Here is a 22839-nt window from a genome sequence, read left to right as displayed (position 1 = left end):
TACCGAAACAATCCAACTGCTCCTGAAAAGCTCTGTAACACCTACATAGTTTGCAGTTGGTACAAATGTTGCAAACTTACCGTGTGTCAAGAGACTGAGCTAAGATGTGCAGGCAGTTCACCATTGTAGCAGAATCACTACCTGGTTAGAAAGAAATACTGTGAGAGCACAACAGTACAGAAAATGCAGGATAATCTAATAATCCAAAATGTCATTACTGGAGAGGCACAGGTTAACCAAGACATGACATACGTCTCCCACCTTAGGTCACTGGAGGGAGAATTAGGTCAGGTTCTAGAACTAACTTTTTAATTTCTTAGGTCCATTGCCATACAAGAACTAAAAAGAATAACTAGTGTCTACTTACCACTCATTTTCATCATGTGGCACTCTAAACTTTGTATCTTGTAGTACCTACATTTCTTTTATAATTTTCTTAACGATACCTTTGTAAGAGGTATGTTATTTTTAAAGAGGTAAGTTTTTAGTTATAAGCCTATGAAGAAATTAACCTATTGGATTCAACAGTTGGATGAAAGAAACCAAAACAACTAATGTAAGATGACTTTTAAAAAGCTAAAAATAACTTCAAAGTCATGAAATATTTTTCAAGGAATCTGAAAATCCTAGACGCTGATATTTCTTCCTGCTCCAACATTTTGCATGTTCTATTAACTACTAGATTCAGACCCATGTTCAATGCACTCACTAATTGTACTGGAAGTTTATGCGTCATTTTATAGAATTTTGCCTATAGGTTGTAAAAAGCTTCAGGTAGGATAGAAGCAGTGGTTATACATTCTTTATATTTTTAACTTTAACAAGACCTTTCTTGAAAACTTACCGAAAAGTGAGATCCTATGTCTAACAAGTGCAGCTAGCTTGCAGAAAAGGCTAAAGTAGAAAAGAACAGAAAGAGCAAGACAAGACAAAGATTAAAGATTTATTTAGAATATGAGGCAAAGAGTAGTAGGAATATGAAAGAAAAAACAACATAGTTGTTTTTGAAAGTGTATTTTGAAGCATACATGATGATAACAGTCAGTCAAATAACTGCATGAACAAGAATAACTTTTTGTAGCTTCTGAATCCTCTCATTTTCTAAGCTTCACTTCTTCCGAGATGACTTGAAATGTGAAACTTTCTTTTGATTACAGTAATTTTCAACAATTGCACATTATATGTTTGAGTCATTTTTTACGGCTATTATTTCTGAATAATTTTTTTTTTTTTGTAAGAACAAGAAAAACTGAGTAACACTTCAGTGTTTTACTTGGCATTCTGAAGGAAACAAACATTACAGATCTTCATACTATTTAAAATAATTCACAAAGATATTATTTGTAAATAAATAAATCTGTGTTTACCATCACTGCTGATGATAAGATGAATCCTGAAATATATACAGACTAGAAGAGCTTCTGGCAAGTATGTAAAAACTTGCACATCTCTCCTATCTGTCAAAATATTAGGATAATTAAGAGAAAAGAAAAATCACCCACTCTCTAAAGATTAAAGGGGCTACTTTAACTTTTACAAGAAAGACAGCTAGGCAGACTTGTTTATCATCTCTGCTATACTTTACAAATGGAATTAGGATATAACAAAATGAAGCAAATATACCTTAGAAATTGGTATTTGTCTTACTAACAAGAGATTGTCATAGTTATCTTCACAATAACAAGGAAATACTGTACTTGCTTTAAGATGAAAATAACTGATAGTCACTTTTCTCAGTGAAGAATGGACAAAGAATTATAAAATATTTCTGAATTTATAATAGCACATATGCAGGCTAGACATCTAACTTCATGTGTCTTTGTAAAGGCGTTTTGTACAACCCCAGTAAACATCTTTCTAGATTTATTAAGCTGACCTGACTGACTTTAGGGAAGTAATAGGAGTATTCAGAGAGGAAGAATGAAATTGAATGAAAGCTCCATCCTCCTGAACATGAGCTGACTTCCCCAGTTACTAGAGGACTATCTTGCACATTTGTATATATCTGAAGGCTCAGTAAGCAGAATGCTATGAACTTAACATTCACTCTTACGGGAAACTGCTATATAAAGACTACCACCGACCCGGAAAATGGAAACAAAAGGGTAATAATATTTTAGGGAAAGGCGCAAATGTGTAGGAAGAGAAACTGAAGAAACATATCTAGGAAGTTCAGTGCTAGGCCTGATCTTATGTAATGACAAGTAATCTTTACTTGTAAATTTTATATCAACTTTTCTGTCAGAAAAAAGGAGTCAACTCTGGTCAACATAGTGAAGGAAAACAAAAGAAATTTGAGAAACTGACAGTTAAAGTAAGAAAACATGAGAGTAAAATCCAGTTTGAAGCTTATGACACCTTTACAGGGGAGAAGAAAATTGGCAACAAAAATATTATATGACAATCATGGCTAAAACCAAACTAAATATTAATTTTAAATGTTAATTGCAGAAAAATGAAATTAATATTTTTGTAAAGGCAACACATTATAAATTAAAAGGCAACTGTCTCTTTTTAATTGTGTTTCCTAGAATAACTTTGAGTCAAATGGCTGATTCCAACCAAATCTGAAACAGTAGAGACATATACAAATTCATAAATTTCAGCAATTTTTGGGGGGGTGTACTGGGGGAGAAGTAATTTTGTAAAGAAAAGAGAATCCATAATTACACTTAAATAGCTGCATAAAGATATTTTCTTATTTTTCAATATCTGAAAATTTAAATCTGACACCATTTACATGACCCAAGTGGGATAGAATTTAACCAGAAACTGCCATTAACAATGAAACACAAATCCATCAGAAACTGTTTTAGTAGTTCCATTGCTTGCAGAATCATTTATTAATGTTTTGAGGCTATGCAGCACCATTGTATTTTGTAATATATATATAAAGTACATATACTTAATTATTTAATTATGTATTACAAAGTAGTAAAATAAGGAATTCTATTCACTCACCACTATTCTGGTACAGAATAAACAGTTCACTTTCTATCTGAGAAAACTGAGCTTTTTAACTATGTCTTTAATTCAAGGAGAGACCTTGAATCTATATCTATATAGAACCCTCCTGTGTATAATTTTCTACTTACCTTGCTACCATTTCCTTTTCCTTATTTGATGCATATCCACTGCTACTGAGTGTTTTTGTTGGAGAAGACAGGAAGTAGAGGCAGTGATTTGTAAAGTACTGATCAACTAATGGTAAAAGAACCTAAGAAATACAGATACAAAATGTAGTTTTCACAGAGCACAATGGTGAATGTAACAACAATGCTCTGATTTGTCAAAGGTCATTCAAAGAATTTTGGAAGTTTTGTAACAGTTGTATTTTCTCATTTCAGACACAAAGTCCTATAAATTAAAACCATAAGCCTTTCAATTTTACTTAAAAGTTACATACGGAGTTACACAGAAGTATTTTGGTCTAATATTGCAGGCTTAATGTTCTCACATTCAACAGTGATAAATATCACTGAACTAAGAGGAACCTTCCTCTCCACTCTTTATATAACTGTGCAGTACAGATATAAAGGGAGAGGTCTTTTTATTTTAAGATCCTAAATTAAATCCTAAATGTTCCTTACTTTGAATCTGATTATTGACAACATTTTTCTTACACAAATGTGTATGACATTACTATGCATAGGAATACTTCTTTCTGATAATTAAATGACACTATGCACTTCAGTGATATACAAAGTAAAAAATTTTCATAAATAATTTATATGTTCAGTCAGAGTATTTAGTTTCATGTAATAAATAAGCTGCCTTTTAATTTCTATGTTCCTTCTCACGTAGAAGTAGATATATTGAAGTATTTTGAAATAACTGAATCAAGCAAATATATTGAAATATTTCTGAAGATACTGTGAAATACTTGTTAACAACACTTAATTTATTACTTACCATGAAAAAAAGAATAATATATATGTATTACCTGAACAGCAGTCTATTACAAATTTCCATGTTCTGTATAATGGAAAGCATATGTATATTGCTTGAAATACTAAAACACTCACTTTGGCAAAGAATTTTATTTCTTGGTCATGTGGAGATTTTTCAGTTTTTCCACTGGTTACAATGGCTTCTGCAAGGATACAATCAAGACAGACATGAGTAAGAAATTGCCTAATAAATAACACAATAGCTCTTTAACATAGCCTTGAAAACTTAGTTTTGCTGAAATGCAAATAAACCATCAGAAATAGTTTATCTAGTTCCATATGTCCAAGAATTTAATCTGTAAATTAAAAGAATGGAATTTGAGTTTCTTAAATGCAATAAAAATAGTGGTCGCTACAAATTTAAACACATCAATACAAATATTTAAGTATCATCAAATTAAAATATTTTTAAAATCAAATCTGGAACTTACCCAAATGTGCAATAAACTCTTGAGCAGAATCGACATATTTTAAAATTTTCTTCAGAAACTTAAAGGCAAACCTCTTTTCCATGGATGAAGCATCCAACTCCATGTCATTCACACCTCTGTTTTAGAAAGCATTAAGGTAAACAGCACTGATGATGGCAGTAATAAAAGTGATGACAATATCATGAAGCATTCCATTCCTTATTACCTTTTAATTATGGTAAATTTTCATAAGGAGAAAATGACCTTCCATAGGAACACTTGGTTATCAACTACGTAGCAAGGAATATTAAAATCAGTTAATGTTTCTCTAAGAGTATAATAACTTTGGATTAAAGTATCTAAAATATATGTATTTTAGGATAAGAACTTCAGGGAGTTATCTTACTGCTCAAATGAAGTTACGGTGCATTAGAATCGTACAAAGCAATGTATTGGTCACTCAAATTCTATTGCTGGCAGATTAAAGTGCCAAATGTTTAGGAAGTCAGCAATTACAGCTTTACAAAATCAGCCCAAGTGCTACACTTAACTTCATTAGTCACTATTAAACTTCATTTTTCTCCTTGAATTTTATGGAACACTGAATTCAAAATGACTTAAGCTAGTAAGTGAAAACCTAACTGCAAGTAACAAACTACTATACTATTCAAAGTATTTGAAACTTTTCAACAGTATGTGATACTTTCTAAAGAGGCATGTATTGTTTATTCTTTGAGACAAATTAATGACATAAATCCTGACCAGTGCGTGCAAAATATTCCAGAGCAATAAAAACATGTGTGGTTGGCTGTGCCTAGATTTCAAATATTAGATTTTATTTTAGCTGCAAATGAAACCTACATCACTGAAATTCTGAATTTTTTTAGGATCAGACAAAAATTTAGGTTGGAAGGAACCTCTTAAAGTCATCTGATCCAAATCACATCTCAAAGTAAAGCCAAATCCAAAGTTAGATCAGGTTGCTCAGAACCTTGTCCAATAATGCAACAAGTATCTTCAAGGATCAGTATCTCATGATGACTCTGGAGAGCCTACTATAATGTTTGACCACCCTCATTGTGAAAAAATAACGGTGAAATATTTCTAAATATCTAACTGGAATTTCCCTTGTAACAAATTGTTACTTTTGAGGAGATAGTGTTTGACATCATTGTGTCTATAATGTTGCATTAAATAGTTGAAGACAGGAGTAGAATGCCATCGTAGCCTTCTGTTTTTATACTGAAAAATTTTACCCTCTCCTCAGAGCTTCTCATAGTATGACATGCATGCCAATCCCTGAAGCATTGTGGTTGCCCTCCACTTGATTGACAAAAGTGTTAATGTCTTCCTTAGCTCTAAAACTGGACAACATATTCCTGACACAGTCTCATGATTGCAAAATGGAAGGCAAAAAAAATCACCTCCATCAACCTGCAGATTACACTAATACTGCCTAGTATGCAGTCAACCTTCCTCATCACAAGGACAAACTCCTGATTCATGTTCAATTTGTGGAATTCAAAGTGCTTTTTTTCATTGACGCTAACAGGCTTAATTTCCTTGTTACTGGGGTTATTCCATCCCAGGCATAAGACTTTGCTTTTACCTTTGCTCAACCTCACAAGAGTTTTTTTAGCCCACTTCTTCAGCCCATCAAAGTTCCTCTGAAAGACAGCCAAACTCTCTGATTTATTGCTAAAGGCTCATTCCACAGAATTGCTAAGGATGCATTATGTTTCATCATCCAGGATGTGAAGACGGATTTTTGTCCTATTTCTTTTTGAGGTTATGTAAGTCTATAGATTTTTAATTTATTCTGTTTTCAAACACTTGCTTTTACAAGTCATTCATTCTTTATTCCTCATTCTGTTGAGCTTTTCTTGTATATTAGTTTGCAACTTCTTCATAGTTCCTTTATTCCAACATTAAGAGGACTAAACCACACTTGAGATTTTCAGTTGATAGATGGTGGCCTAAACTCAGGAACTCTGGTTGCCCATAATGGCTACTTCATTTGCTTCTGTATGACTCTTCCAATAGTAGCAGATAGGAAGACTCTACCTTTATGAAGTACAGAAAGTGCCCTGGCTAAAGGAGATGCAGAGACTACAGAGGGGTTGAACAGTGTCTCAGAAGTAGGGAAGAAGTGAGGAACTGGTAGTTTGTGGCACTGAGGTGAAAGCAAGAAAGGACCAAGAAAGCAAGAAAGATGCTGGAATCACAGTTGTAGTGTGGAGGAATTGATCACTTGTCCTGATCACTACCGTTAGTAGCGGTGTATGAGTAGATTAGGGAGAATAAATGGAAGATTAGACTAACCACTGAAAAACAGCTATGAGGTGAATCCAAGGGAAAAAGTAATTCTGTGAGAGAACGCTGAAGCAGCAGACAAAACCATCTAATACCGAAGTCTATGGTCTTGATAATGTTGGAACAGTGGTAAGAGGAGAGGAGGGGAATAGAACCAGGGAACCAAGAAATATGTTCCAATCCCATTTTACACATAAACATAGAAGGACTCTAATCGCCCATCTTACAGTTTCATTTGGAAAAAAAAATCTCTTTAAAGAATTCTATTTTATAGAAGTTTATTACCTCCTATTAATTGATGTATCACATGTAATCAAATTATTTGGCATGTATTAACAGCTATGTATGGTGAACAGTCATCTGCTGCTGCCTCACTCTCACAACACATAATGCAGCTAAGTATTTATCTGTATTTTCAGCGAGAGCACTGTAAATATTCTCTTTTTGTGTTTATAGTAAATCATGGTTGCTAACAGATTACATGTACTTTCTGTTAAATAACAAAGTTTACATCAAAAGAGCTTGTAGAAGTTTAAAGATGTTTAACAAAATACCACTTTGTTTCTAACATATACTTTAGTAAGTCCTCACAGATTTATCTGTATGTCAGACACCCAAAAGTGCTTCGAAAGTATTCTCAACAAATAAAAAGGAGCAGAAATCAAAACAGAGGCAGATTGTATATGTAAAGTACACACACTGTGCCCCCTAAACATTTCCCATCATAAAGAATTTCCATGCTTTAATGATTAGTCCAATATTATTAAGAATTACATTCTGGAAATGTGATAATTGCAATCAGTACTTCAAAAAATTTTATATATACTTAAAATATGCACATATTCATCTGAAGAAAACACTGAGAAAAGGACAATCTTGATTCACCCTGACATAGATCTTTCCCCAGACCCCATAAAGAGTTTGAACAGGCTTTTTCAAGTCGACTTGTTCCATTAGTTAACACCAAAAACTAACAGACTGCAGCAAGACGAGGACAATCATGGTGTGTACACTGGATGCAAGAAAATATCTAAAAATATGTGCAACTTACCGAGATATGACTATACCATTGACTTGAAGGAATTTAAACAGCTCTTGTGCCTTTTCACGGTCCCGTGATTTCTCCTTGGCTGTCAATGTGTCGTAAGGTACTAATAAAGGATGACTACCTCCACCTTTAGTAAGTTGAAAGAACTGTAAGTTTTTCTACTGTAAGATTTATTTTGCTTCAAGTACAAAAAGTAATGATTCAATTTTGATCATCTTACACTGTCTTCTTTCAGACTTATCCCTCATTTTCCTTGTCTTTTGTGTGATTCACAGGATTCTGGCTTACCTTTGCTTTCCAACTCCATTTTCTTCTTTTTGGCCCATATGTTATGGTAGTTTTCTGCCATTACCTCAACCATTCCCTATATAAACATCAGAAAAAAACAAGACTCAAAATCAAAAGGTGACAATTTAAAATTCTGTAAGTCTACATAATTTTACAGTCTTGAGTAAAGTCTACTCATGTGTTAAGTGGTTATGACTACATTCAGCTGTTCTTTGAAGGCAGCACAGAATATACATCACATGCTATTTACAGCCCCTTCCCTAGCTTCATGATAACTTTTCTAGGAACTCAGGAAGGGGATAAACAGTAGAAAGCTCTTCTTTAAATATGTAAACAGCATGGCATGCACCTTTCTATAACAGCATATCAAAACGACAGTCACAAAATATTAACACACTCATAAAACCTGCCTTAAATTCAACAAATTACCTATTTTCAGCACAACATAGGCAAAACACAAATGCAAACCTGAAGCTCCCGAGAAAGCACCACATTAGAGAGATCAAGTGGTGCAGGACTATACCCATTTCCCTGGGGGGAAAAAAAGAGAATTATTTTCAGAAGAAAATATTTCCAAGAAAAGAATCACATATGCAACTACATCTCTGTTGTTGATCTGATTAGAATAACATCATTCATATTTTTAAACTTTCTTGTAGAAACTGTGTTCACCTTTTGTTTTGCAATGTGCTGAAGACACACAGGATGATTAACAGAAAACATCTGCTGATGTAGAAATAAGATTACTTCAGATACTTTGATATCTCTATTCAAAATAGATGGCAAGCTGCTAAGAACTAAGCTTTTCAGCCTCAGAGAGAAGAGCAATCTTAAGGCATACAAGATGTGCCTTCAAAACATGACAGAACAGTGTGGCAACAGCCTGAATGAACCATATACTAAAGACAAGACATCACAAACAGAAGTTAAAATAGGTTAGTGTCTCGTGGAATTAACATACTAAGAAAAGGTAGAATGTGATATGTTTATGCAGTCTTTAAATGTTTAAAGTATGAAAACTCCAGGGCAACAAACCTATTAGGCAAAAATTAAATGTGAACGGTCACATATAAATTGGTGATTTCAATCATGTACTGAGTGTAAACGTGTGCTGAAATCCTCTACTCAGCCATGTCTTTATCATCCATCTTCTTGTGCAAGAAGGCCCAACTGCAGAACAGGTTCAACTGGCTGGAAGCAGAGATGCCAGAGAAAGAAGGACTCCCTGTAAGGGAGTGAAGTTTGCTGAATAGGTAAGAAATGAAGTATTGTCTTGTAACGGAGTGCTCAGGGGCCCCTTTTGGTAAGCAAAACTGGTGCTGGGGAATGAACCCAACACAGGTTTGTGGTGCCTGATGCTGATGCTCACAGGATCACCGTCTGGTACAAATTTATATAAGGAATCAGAGGTCATGACACATCTAAGACACTGCTTATGTCAGTAAGACTGTCCAATGCATTGCTCATTAAATCTCACTACATTTAAGCACAAACTCATGTTTAATTCACCTCAAGGGGTACAATAAAAATTCCCCAACAGTTGTTGTAATTTTAAAAATACTTCCTCCCTCCAAGACACATGTATTGAGCAGCAGTCTCAACATGCTATTACAAATAAATACAAATGAAAAAATAGTCTGTATCACATCAAAATGCTAGGTACTATAGAATTACCAGCAAATTTTGCCTGTAGATTTAACAAAAACTATTAAATGTGCAATCTTATTTGTCCATCACAATTATAATCTTGACAATAGCCCATTTCAGGCTCTTCTGTTCGACCAAAAAAAAAAATTACTACATTTACTTATTACAAAATTAAAGGCTTTAACTACTCTGCCATGTATTTTTTGAATGACTATATGAAAACTTTCTTTAGATCTTCTGAGTAAATTAATAGATATGGTCTCTGACAGCCTTATCATCTTGATAAGTTGTCTTTTTGCAATCCTCTCTTCAGTGTTATTGCATGGTTTTTATTATAGTGACATGACTTTCAATCTTAGCACTCTAACATTAAAAGTTTCTTTGCATTAAAAGAATAAAAAATTAACATATTTTGTGTAATTTCTTAGTAAATTAGCCAACAAGCCTTTTGCTTTCTAAATTTAAGCAACTCCACCTTACCTGGCTGGACTGAGATATGCTGCGGAGCTTTTCATTTTCACGCTGATGTATTATTGCTTCTCCTCCTTCCTTGGTTCTTTCTAGGCTCCATCCCATGGCCAACATAGTTTTCAGTGATTCTCTGGCAGGCCAGCGATAAATTTCTTTTTCCTTTGAAGAAAATAATGTAAAATTCCTCTGTATTTAGCAAGTAACAAAAATACAATAAAAATATTTTGTCCTTCTTTATAAAATGTCACGTACCACAAAAGTAGAATTGGTATGTTATATCTGAAGACACAATACAGTTTTTTTGCATGAGAAAGAAGTTTTAAAATACTTTTTTGTTTTGTTTTGTTTATTCTTAGTGGCATTTATTGCTGGGATATGTATTACAAATTAATAGTACCCAAGTGAGCTTGGGAGGAATATTGTAGTGAAATTAGTTAGGCAAGTATGTGTGTTTGAATGCATCAGCACACGAGGCCTTTTTTTAATCATCCTAATTTATATCCATTCACACATACAGAACATTACTGATCTATACACCTCTCCATATAAATACAGCCACTGATAAAAAAACAGGGAACAACCTGTATTCCAAGAGTCCTTTGAAAAGTAAACATGTTATTGAAAATATGAAAAGTTGTGGCAAAAGAAATTCTGACTATGTCATTGTGTTTGTCATTCTACTGCTTTTCTTCACAGTTCAGACAGCTGGCCCAGGGTGGCCGAGGTAGTGTTTTATTCCATGGTATGTCAGGCTCAGTGTACAGGGACAGGGCAAGATTGAAAGAATGTGCCCTACACTGCAGCCTGGGGGGAATGGCCCTACCTGGAGTCTCTGGCAAAAAGATCCAGGGGAGACTCAAGGTCAACCCCTAGGATTTTGGAGTTGCGGATACAGAGGATCCAAGACCTGCTATACTCCAACTGAAAAAGAGATACTAGCAGCTTATGAGGGAATTTGATATCTCAGAAGTGGTTGGAACTGAAGCACAGCTCCTTCTGTCATCTCAACTACCAATGCTGGGGAGAATGCTCAAAGGCAGAGTCTCTTCTACACATCATAAAACTGATGCTTCTGGAGTAAATGGATAGCCCTGTTCACATGATTAGCTCAAACAGGAAATCCCAGTCACCCAGGAATCTTGGAAGTGATCATGGACTGGCTAGAAGGCAAAGATTTTGGAATGTCACCAGAGGAGGAGGTAACACATGCTGAAGAGACCCCTTTGTACAACAAAGGCAGAGTCTCTTCTACACATCATAAAACTGATGCTTCTGGAGTAAATGGATAGCCCTGTTCACATGATTAGCTCAAACAGGAAATCCCAGTCACCCAGGAATCTTGGAAGTGATCATGGACTGGCTAGAAGGCAAAGATTTTGGAATGTCACCAGAGGAGGAGGTAACACATGCTGAAGAGACCCCTTTGTACAACAAACTGCCAGAAAATGAGAAGCAATATGCCCTGTTCACAGATGGGTGAAAGCATCAGAGGTGGAAAGCTGCTGTATGGGAAACATTGGAGGTGGAAAGCTGCTGTGTGGAGTCCCACACAAGGAGTTGCAGAGACTGCTGAAGGCCAGGGTGAATCCAGTCAGTTTGCAGAGGCAAAGGCCATCCAGCTGGCTTTGGACGTTGCTCAACGAGAGAAATAGCCAGTGCTTTACCTCTACACTGACTCGTGGATGGTGGCAAGTACACTGTGGGGGTGGCTACAGCAATGGAAACAGAGCAACTGGCAGCACAGAGGCAAACCCATCTGGGCTGCTGCATTATGGCAACACATTTCTTCCCAGCTAGACAACTTGGTCGTGAAACTGCATCATGTATATGCCCATGCAGGTAAAAGTCAAGACACTGAAGAAAATCGATACAATCAGCAGGTGGACCAAGATGCTAAAATTTCAGTGGCTCAGGTAGATGGACTGGCAACATAAAGGTGAGCTGTTTATGGCTTGGTGGGCCCATGACACACTGGGGCATCAAGGGAGAGATGCAACATGCAGATGGGCTCATGACTGAGGGGTGGACTTGACCATGAACGCTATCACACAGGTTAGTTATAAATGTGAAACATGCGCTGCCATTAAACAAGCCAAGGGGTTAAAGCTTCTTTGGTATGGAGGGTGATGGCTGAAATATAAATATGGGGAGGACTGGAAGATTGACTACATCACCCTCCCCAAAACACGCCAGGGCAAGTGCCATGTGTTCACAATGGTGGAAGCAACCACAGGGTGGCTGGAAACATATCCTGTGCCCCATGCCACTGCCCGAAACAGTATCCTGGACCTTGAAAGGCAAGTCCTGTGGTGACATGGCACCCCAGAAAGGATTGAATCAGACAATGGGACTCATTTCAAAACAGCCTCATAGACACTTGGGCCAAACACCATGGCCTTGAGTGGGTGTATCACACACCTGCCTCCAGGAATGTCAAACGGTGCAATGGACAGTTAAAGCCCACCCTGAGAGAAGGGGGGGGTGGAACTCTCAAAAATGGGGACACCAATTTAGCAAAAGCCACTTGGTTAGTTAACACTAGAGGATCTGTCAGTTTTTCTGGCCCTGCCCAATCAAACCTTTTACGTACTGTAGAAGGAGATAAAGTCCCTGTAGTGCATGTTAAAAATACTTTGGGAAAAACAGTTTGTGTTACTCCTGCCTTGGGCAAAGACAAAGCCATTTGTGGGATTGTTTTCAGTCAAGGACCTGGGTGCACTTGATGGGTAATGAGAGAAAATGGGGAAGTCTGATATGTACGTACCCCAAGGGGATTGGATTTTGGGAGAAAAAAGCTTATGAATTATATTGCATTATGGACAATAATTCTGCAACTAACCCCTGTTCTGAGTTTTGTGTTGTAGGAGTCACTACAGCAGAAATCACTTGACCTGCACAGGACAAGCCTTGCAAGAAGTGAAGCAGTGACCTGACCTGAGACGGCTTCATCGCCCAATGATCCCACACAACATTCCACTTTTTCTGTCCTGAGTGACCCCCACAATGGATGGAACCCAAAGTCATGGACCAACGGACATTTTAACAGACATTTTGTGAAGATGGTCCATAGACTAAGGGAATGATATCTGTGTAGGATGGGATAGGAAAGGGGGTAGCTGGTTAATGAGAATGTATGGAATAGTGAGACTTGAGCCTGATGTAAATGGTATGAAACAAGGGGTAGAGAATGCATTGGTTTCAGGCAGGAAAGAGCTACTTTTCTTCACAGTGCAGATGGCAAGCCCAGGGTGGTCAAGGGAGTATTTCGTTACAGTTGCTTAATACACATGTGCAGTTTATAGGTGGAGAAGTGGCCTGGGGGAGTCGTTAAAACTTTGGCTAGCTTGATTGCTGGGTTGTTAGCTCTTCTGTTAGCCCTTGGCGCAGTTGTTAGCAGTGGAGGGGGGGTGGTGGTGGGGTGTTGTCATTTGTTAGTGGGTTGGGGGTTCTGCTGGCTTTTTTTCCTGGCCATGTTGATACTCTCAGTCTCTGGCTCTACAGGGTTTCGGACTGGGACTCTCGCTGCTCAGGACCTGGCTGTGTGTTTGTCGGCGGGTGGTGAGCAATTGTATCATATGTTCGATTTTCTATTATTTTAATTACTCATTATTAGTAGCATTGTTAATATTAGTAGTATCACTATAGTTTTCATTTATATTCAATTATTAGATAGTTCTTATCTCAACTTTACGAGCTTCCTTGTCTTTTCCTCTGATTCTCCTCCTCCACTGGGGGAGAGGCAGGGGGGATGTGAGCGAGCGGCTGCATGGTACTTTACTGTTAGCCCAAGTTAAACCCTGACAGTCATATTAAGCTTTCTCAAATCACCCTAATAAAAGTATTTCAGTTCTTACCATAAATAAGAATTTTTGTGATAGTTACTTAACATGACAACTTTTATGGAAGGACCTGCTTTTTAGGTTCAAAAGTTCTAATCTGGGACAATTCAGAAAATTCTGTATGAACTGCTGTAATAACAAGTCAACAACAAATTTTTCACCTTCTCTCCAAAGATGTCAAAGCAAGTTACAAACCTTGAGAAATTAAACCTTTTGAATCCCTCTTGATCTCCATTTTCTGAACAGGAAAAGTATGGTAAAGCAGGACAAATGTAATTGATTTATTTGAATCACTCAATGGATCATTGCAAAAATATGTAACAGAATTCAAATTCAGTTCATTGTTCTGACAACTAGAAGACATTCATTCCTAGTCAAGAAATTCAAATAAAGAATGCATTCAAAATAGTTTGCTGTTTTCCCCATTTTCAACTGAAGCATCTCATACGCTTTCTTTAAATTTTTCTACCATCTTTCTTGAAGACAAAATTGCCTTCAGATATGTTAAATTACACTTTCATCTAAAACCCAGGAGCTGCTGTCAGTCATTCCTCATCTATGAAGGCCTGAAAATACTGAGCTATTTATACTTTGAATACAAATTGGCCCATGAAGACTGCCTAAACAAATTATACAAGACTCTGTGTAAGATTATCTAAACAACCACTTTAGCATATAGAAGTTGCTATTCTTAACTGTAAGTTAAAGATAAGTTAATTCTTAACTTAACTTATCTTTTTATAGGATATTTTTGAAATGGATTTTTAAGAAGTACACAAATCAATCTAATTTGTATTGATGCAGTTGAAATTTGCTCTGTTACCTTTTCAGTTAAAGTTTTGAAGGGTCTTATTAATGGGTGAGTCTTCACATTTTCATCCAGTGAAACACCGTATTTCCATCCACTATTAGTCTGAAAAAAATACACATACTGAAATAAGATGACAACAACATAGATGAGTAATGGCAAATTGGCCAGTCCAGTTTGTCATAAACTGCTGATCTACTCCAGCAGCTACTCAGTGCCACAGAGATTTCTGTTAAAAGAGCATGCATCCTTCTTTGGTTACATTGGAACAGAACATGGCCCAGACAGATTAGATGCCATCAGTGAGTTCTAGGTCTCATGAACCAGTTCTGAGCCTAATATACATTCGCCCCTTTCAAACGGACTCACGCAATAAGACAGTACTGGCTAAGGTGAAAGTGCCTCAATTCTCCATGAGGCTAAAGTCAGCAACACAGAGAAGAAAATGTAATATTATCAATCAAGCACTAAAGAACGTAACTTTAATGAATCCTGTGTCTTAAACAATTTGGTTTGAGATTAATGTGCGAATATTTACCTGGCCATAGATATGTATACCTTTGTCTACAAACTTGCATACATAGCCCCACACAACATAATTTTAATTTCTATATAACTGTTCTATAACATTGCTATTATTTTTTTATTAATTGTTATAATAAATTACTTAACCCAACCTCTAACAACCTTTAAAGTTAAAAAGAAAGAAACGCTATAACTGTATTTTCTGAAAAAAAAAAAAAAAAAAAAAAAGGACGTTAAACTTCCCAGGTACTCTCTTAGACATCAGAGCTGCTGCTGTAAAATTGAATCTCTGAAACACTGTCAAAAATAATTATTTCCAGGCAAAATAAAGCTAAGATCTATATATATTTACTTAAAAAAAAAAAAAAACCTGAATCAAGTGCCCCTTTTTCATTCTCCTCAAAACTTTGTCCTAATAAATTCTGGCCACTTTGAAAAAGTGACAAATTTAATGCATTTTCTTGAGAAAATTTTATTCCACATACTCCTAAAGAAATATACAGACATTCACACACTCCGAATCCTGTCATTTAAACTTTCCAGTTTTTCTTCTTCACCCAGGTATTGTTTACTAGTCCTTTTCTGACAGTTGCAAGTCTTAAAATAATTCCTACCTTATCAAAGGCCCATTTATCATGTGAATGTTCCGCATACTTGCTGACAATATACTCCAACTTTTCAGGAAGTACAAGGCTGTAAACAAAGAGGAGTATCGTCATTCAATTACAAATTACTGCAGTCTGATTTATGAAAAAAGGTCAGTATAATATAGCACTAATTGAAACGGTTCACGTCCGATGAAGGCAAGACATTTGGCTTTTCAATTCCATTTTCTTTAGAAGAAATGCCACAAAACAAAGCAGAGCTATAATATCATTTACAGGGAATCTTCAAACACATAACAGTTGCACTGATTAACAAATGCAATTCAAATTCAAACTGAAAAAGAAGGAAAAAAAGCCTGCTTCACCATAACCTATTTTTCTTGGTAATTTTTAATACAGGATGATATTAGTACAGATGCTTCACATGACATAATGATGGAGGGATAAGATTTTAATAGCAAGAATTAACTAGTGATCCTCAGTTCTTAAATATGAAAGCATTTGTAATCTGTATTTTAAAAGCACAAGATTACTAGGAAGACCTAGGTTCCTGCTTATTTTGCTGTATCAGGTTGCTACAGATCAATTCTCAAAACTAAGTGCAGATTTTGTCAAAATTGGGCAATAGACCAATTGAATAACTTACTAGATTTTCATGATCTTGTATTTGTCATAAGCACACTCTAAATTCTGACAGTATGAAATGTATTACAGGTGTATATACCCCAAACATTTCAACTGTTAGGTAATATGGCATAGAATATTCACTATGTACTCTACAGACATAATGTGGACATATTTAAACTTTTGTACAGTGCTGACAAGAATGTTTTATACCTGGTAAACAGGATATGTTGCAGTGAAGTATTTGGGAGGAAAAAGCAAAAATCCCTACACTATCATTAAGAAGTAAATCGACAGAAAATTCACCCTTCAAAGGAGGAAAAAATGTTAATACGGACTAGTATAAAAATATTTAAGGAAAGGAAATCACTATGATCTATATGACTCACTTTGCTGTGCTGACAGGTTTGGGATCAAAATTTCCTTCTGGATCCATTGAAGTCTGCTTTTCCAAAGTTGACTTAATCCGTGTATCTAAATAATCAGGGGGCAAAGCACCAGCTATAGCACTTAGACAAGGCAAAGCCATTCGAAAGAGCTCTGGATCATACTTCTGCAGGAGAGATAGGAACTGGTTGGAAAATCCAATAGAAAAACATGTAAGATGTTAGTGAAAGCCAAGCAGCAATACGTACACATATTAGAAGATGCAAACAAACAGTAAGGCACATTTAAAAATTAGGCCCAGAGCAAAATCACTGCAGCATGACATCTATTTTTCTTGATATCAACTTAATACATTTTTAAGACTATTCAAATTAATGTAAGAGCATGTTGACACTTGTGTAAATATATACAATACACATATGACTCTCAAGATTTCTTTGGGCCATTAAGGCCTACATAGGAAGGGCCAAGAGTGGTTTGCTTAGTTATAGAAGTATGATCGTCTATAAAATACTGTCTTACTTCTAGAAAGACTCATTCTATGTTAGCTGCAGAAGCCATTGTCATTTCTCCCTCTTTCCCCCTGATCTATTTCAGTTTAAGTCATGCTGGTTCAAGGAAATTGTGTTTTACTGCAGCAAAGTCAGTTCAGTATTTTTCAAAATTGTCCTGATAAGACATGAACTAGCACATTTGGTCTTCTAAGGTAATTTTAGCTCTGGAAGGAGCATAGAATTACTTGATATATAAAAATATATGGTGAAATTACATTTGAAGAATCTATCCTTAGTAACTTGCCATGGAACATACTCAAGGTCAATTGTTACACACTAGATTCTAACAGATCTGCTAGAGGAAGAAGCCGCAGATCACTGTAGGCCAAGGTTCTCCTCCCAGCTCTCAAACAACACTCTTGGTATGCTTAGGAAAAAAAAAAAAAATCACTTCTCCATCTTTCAGATTCCCTGTCTGTAAAACGGGCATAATGATATAGCTTTAAAAAAGCTTTAAGTCCTACTGATGAACACTACAGTGCAAGAGTTTGATGTTATTATAATTATTTAATAAATTTGTACTCAGGTAGTACAGGAATCTTTTTGGTGTTATAACACAGGCACCAATCAAGCATTTATAGGAAAAAATAAATAACACTGCAAAAATATGTCTCTTGCTTCATTATAAGAAATAGAAAGACTGTATGCTTCTATAAATCTGAATCATAGAATCATCGAATCACTGAGGTTGAAAAAGACCTTTAAAATCATTGAGTCCAACAATTAACCCAGCATGCCAAGTCCACCACTAAGCCATGTCCCTAAGCACCACATCCAAATATCTTTTAAATACCTGCAGGGATGATGACTAAACCACTTCCCTGGGCAGCCTGTTCAATGCTTGACAATCCTTTCAGTGAAGAAATTTTTCCTAATAAACAATCTAATCTTCTCCTGGCACAACTTAAGGTCATTTCCTCTTGTCCTATCACTTGTCACTTGGGAAAAGAAACTGACTCCCACCTCACTACAGCCTCCTTTCAGGTAGCTGTAGAGAACAGTAAGGTCTTTCCTGAGCCTCTTCTTCTCCAGACTGAAAGACCCCAGTTCCCTCAGCCACTTCCCACGTAGCTGTAGAGAACAGTAAGGTCTTTCCTGAGCCTCTTCTTCTCCAGACTGAAAGACCCCAGTTCCCTCAGCCACTTCCCACAGGACTTGTGCTCCTTCCCCAGCTCCGTTGCCCTTCTCTGGATATGCTCCAGCACCTCAGTGTCTTTCTTGTTGTGAGGGGCCCAAAACTGAACACAGGATTCAAGGTGTGGCCTCACCAGTGCGGAGTACAGGAGGACAATCACTTCCCTGGTCCTGCTGGCCACACTGTTCCTGATGCAGACCAGGATGACGTTGGCCACCTTGGCCACCCGGGCACACTGCTGGCTCATATTCAGCCAGCTGTTGACCAATACCCCCAGGTCCTTTTCCACCAGACCGCTTTCCAGCCACTCTCCCCAAAGCCTGTAGCATTGCATAGGGTTGTTGGCATCCATTTTTTTACCTAGTGAAAAGTCCACCCACTTTGTGTCAAAAAAATGCTTAACAACAGTTTTAAGGTCCATTGAAAATATTTGCTGATAAAGTTATATGTTTATACCACAGCAAGCAGAATGCCTAAAATTTTGAGGCTTTAACTTTTTCTAGTTTTGTTGCAACATTCTTTAATGTGTATGGCACAAACAAAAGAATTGAGATCACAGGGTAAATTGCTTCCACTGAACACCTGGAAGCCATGAATATACCAAACCTGTAAATATCTCAGTAAAAAACAGGGTTAACAACATGGGGTTAACAACCATTTACAGAAAAATGAATATGTTATAGAGGTCCACTAATATTGGCAGAAACATATAATCTTCATTTATCTGTAAAAAGCTAAGACACACTAATTAGAAACATTTTTTTGTGTCACGCCCTCCTGACAGTCTTTGCACTTGTGAGAGCCGTAAGACAGAGTTAAATGTCACTAAAATCAAACACAAATAAGGCTTAAAAGCCATTTTAGAATCATGCAGAGACCATATGCATTTCTATACTATAAAACAGAATGCTTAGAGAAGCAATCATCAAAATCTCTTGGGTAGAACTGGAATATAAGTACAGTGAGAAGCAATGAGAAAATTTGGGTTTGTCGTATAGTAAGAACCTTATTTTTGACCCAATCAAGTAGAAAATGTATCTACTCAGTAATGCACCCCTCCTATTAGAAATGTAACTTTTTCTTATTTGGGGAAAAATGACGAAAGAAAAAATTCCAAGATCCCACTTTGGAACAGGAAAATGGAAGAATATTTATTTCTAAGAATGTTGCATCATATTTCTTTCACTGGGCAATAATCAGAAAACTAACAAAATACAAGGCCATGTTTGAAAACAGACAAGGTAAATTTACTGTGCATACACCAACAATTTGACAAGCATATACACACATTTCTTAAAATCAATTTGATGTCAGTAAAAATATTTTTAAAAGTTTAGTAGAGGTAAAACAGGAGAGGAGACAACACTGACTTGTTAGTGCAACAACTGATCTGCCTCACTGCTAATGTAAGGCTATATGGTTATACCAAGACAAAGACTTGACATTTCATTAGTTTGCAGAGAATTTTTCAAGATTCAGGATTCAATTTTTCATTAGCAAGTTGCTTCATTAAAAGCATTCATTGTCATATCTCCCATATTAGGTGAAAGAGCTGTTAAAAGCAGAACTTTTTTGTACTTGGCACGGCAAATTATCATTGCAATGATTTCATAGTCATGCTATACTTCAATGATGTGAATTACAATCATTACCTTGTGAGACAAGGAATCAAATATTCCCCAGAAAAGTTTTTCAGTTAAATGTAATTCTTCTTCTGCTGCAATTCCATAGCTTCCCATTCCTGAAGGCAGACAATAATATTTCCAGCACTGCTCATAGTGATTTGTCAGAAGCTAGATTTTCAAGAAAATAAGAATGTAAAACATTGGTAGTTAACAAAATAACGTACTGGTTAGTGAAGTCTGAATTGCCAATATCTGTTTAAACGGTTGTGTGAGTATTATTATTCATTTCTGTCTCTTAATTTCTAATGGTCTTTTTTTCTTCTATTTCTTTTTCAGAGAGCAATAGAGAACATGCTGTGAAAATATACAGCCTGTATTATCCTCAGCTGCTGCTGTGAGATTCTCAGTGATGACAGTGAGTAGCAAAATCAAAAAAATTCAGGATTGTCACAGGATAAAAATAGAGACAATGAAATGGGCATACAACAGGACACAATAGATTCTGGTAAAAAGTTTTGCAAATTTAAATTGATTTTACTTCTGTCATTTGAAGTTGATGGCTTCAAGTATTCAAAACATTGCAAAAGACACCTACAGTATACTCTGTTAGCTGTGCCTACTCATCTCTGGAAAAACTTAGAGAAAAAAATATTGTTTAGAGAATCTGTAACATAACAGTTAAGGAGCTAGCATATATGATTTTTGGTGCTCTTTCCACATAATTTCAAATTTCGACTGTTTTCTTCTTTAGAACTAAAAATTCTTATCCCATGGGGAATTCTAAGATTTCTTTTAGCATCAGACTAGAATCCTGACATTTTAATTTTTTCTACGATTTTGTTTAGGAAGGGGAAATAATAATACAAAAAACCAAATCAAACACTCCCTCTTCATGCTTTTGCTCCAAAATTATTGATGCTCCAGAATATGTCTGTGAATTTGGTAGCTCTGCTTTAGAGTATGACAGAATTTCAGTTCTGCCATACAGACCTGCAGACCTAAATTCAGGCCCATTTATCCCAACAGAAACAGGAGGCAAACCTGACAGGAAAAAAAAAAAACAACTAAATGAAAGTTATTTATCATTTCACAATTGTAATTATTTACAGAACAAGAAGATGGACAAGACTTCAATTAAATATTGCTCAAAAATAAAAGGTGAACTATGTTCCCTGTGTCCTATTCTCTGTAGAGCTCACTAAAAATTAATTCCTGGACCATACATTCACCAAGAGTTATTATAATTCAAACAACAGAAGAAGAAATATCAAGATAATGCTAATATTTAATTAGATACTCTCAAATATTCTTTTGCTGAAGCAGTGAAAAGTCATCAGTTCACTGATCAAAATTGCATAATCAACTTACTATATACTGCTTGCATTAGATTTGACAAAATCTTTCATCAATATATTCAGTTCAAAAGACTTTATAAAAAAATAACATTATTTTCAATTCAGAAGTCATTTCACATTGTTTCACCCTGCCCAATTCTGTTTTTAAAAATAGGACAATGACAGATTATTGTGAAGTATGTTTTATGTTGAATGCATGTACAGCAAGTAAAATATTTACCTTGAGAGGCATTTTACAGTATTCATTGAGTAGGGGCACATCAAAAACTAGCCTTCTCAACAGCTGTTGCAGCATAGAGGGACGTAAGTGGCTGTAATTAAAAAAAAAAGTTCTTAGTAAAATTCATATTGTCAGTGTAGTCCAATTTCCATACTGGAATTCAAATCACTCATTAAATATATTTTGAAAAACCAACTGTAGGTGCTTAAGGAATCTCACTTATGCTTCAGCTACATATTGAAGGACATAGCACAGGAAGATGCTCTACTTCTGGACTCTCTTAAGTAAATAGTAAACATGTTTCATTGTGCCATATAACAACAGAGGCAAGGATGCTGGATTTTTTTCAGAATACAGAGAGGAAACAATCTAAGCAAAAGTTTATCCTACCAGAATGGTTTCTGATATGACACTAAAAAGCAACAAAACACTCTTAACTGAAACTGATCCGGGAAATACATTATGATAATTCTTATAAGAAATACATCTCAACTGGAAGATTGAATAAATTACTCAGTATTTCTTTTCTAGCTATTTAATTTCAGTGATCTATAGACTCAGAATCAATGTAAAAATGCTCCTTTCATATCTCCCCCAGTCATCACTTTTTCAGGCTGAAGATTCGTGGTCTATCAAGATGTTCCAAATGAGCAAAATAATTTCTTAAGTTGATCCCTCTTGTTACACTTTTCTGAATCTTTTCCTTTTCTGCTATATCCTCTTTTTGGCAGGGGTCCAGTGCTATGCACAAACTGAAAATGCACACTGCATTACTAATTTCACAGTCCACTGCACAGACACGTAGCACTGCAGTTTATTACAAAGATCAAGAATTGCAATTCAGTTGGAAATTCTACATTTCAATTCCTGATATAACTTCAGTGCTTGGTTCCGTTTTAGAGATAGTTTTAGGATTTAGAGAGTGGAGTGTGTTTTTAATTCTTCTTTTTCTTTTTTAAACTGTGGCCAAGGTTCTTTAAACCATGATCAGAAATATAAACACATCGATCGCTTATAACTCCAATACACATTCAC

General features: G+C 35.9%; 1 protein-coding gene across 1 annotated transcript in view; it reads right to left on the bottom strand.

Annotated features, from left to right (window-relative positions):
• LOC104513314 (ryanodine receptor 3-like) overlaps positions 1-22839 on the bottom strand; it is a gene marked incomplete at both ends in the record, with an annotated part of 83105 nt that overhangs the window by 45010 nt on the left and 15256 nt on the right. The window contains 14 exon segments of the mRNA XM_010156636.1: positions 81-141; positions 845-894; positions 3096-3217; positions 4026-4093; positions 4382-4497; positions 7725-7848; positions 8010-8085; positions 8478-8540; positions 10137-10286; positions 14790-14879; positions 15914-15992; positions 16918-17081; positions 20257-20397; positions 21805-21895. Coding sequence (XP_010154938.1) covers positions 81-141; positions 845-894; positions 3096-3217; positions 4026-4093; positions 4382-4497; positions 7725-7848; positions 8010-8085; positions 8478-8540; positions 10137-10286; positions 14790-14879; positions 15914-15992; positions 16918-17081; positions 20257-20397; positions 21805-21895 — 1395 coding nt within the window.

Source organism: Eurypyga helias, unplaced genomic scaffold, assembly GCF_000690775.1.
Source record: "Eurypyga helias isolate BGI_N326 unplaced genomic scaffold, ASM69077v1 scaffold14238, whole genome shotgun sequence".
In the NCBI taxonomy this organism is placed as follows: domain Eukaryota; kingdom Metazoa; phylum Chordata; class Aves; order Eurypygiformes; family Eurypygidae; genus Eurypyga; species Eurypyga helias.
Note: the sequence above shows the minus strand (reverse complement) of the source record. Positions and strands in the feature narration are given on the sequence as shown.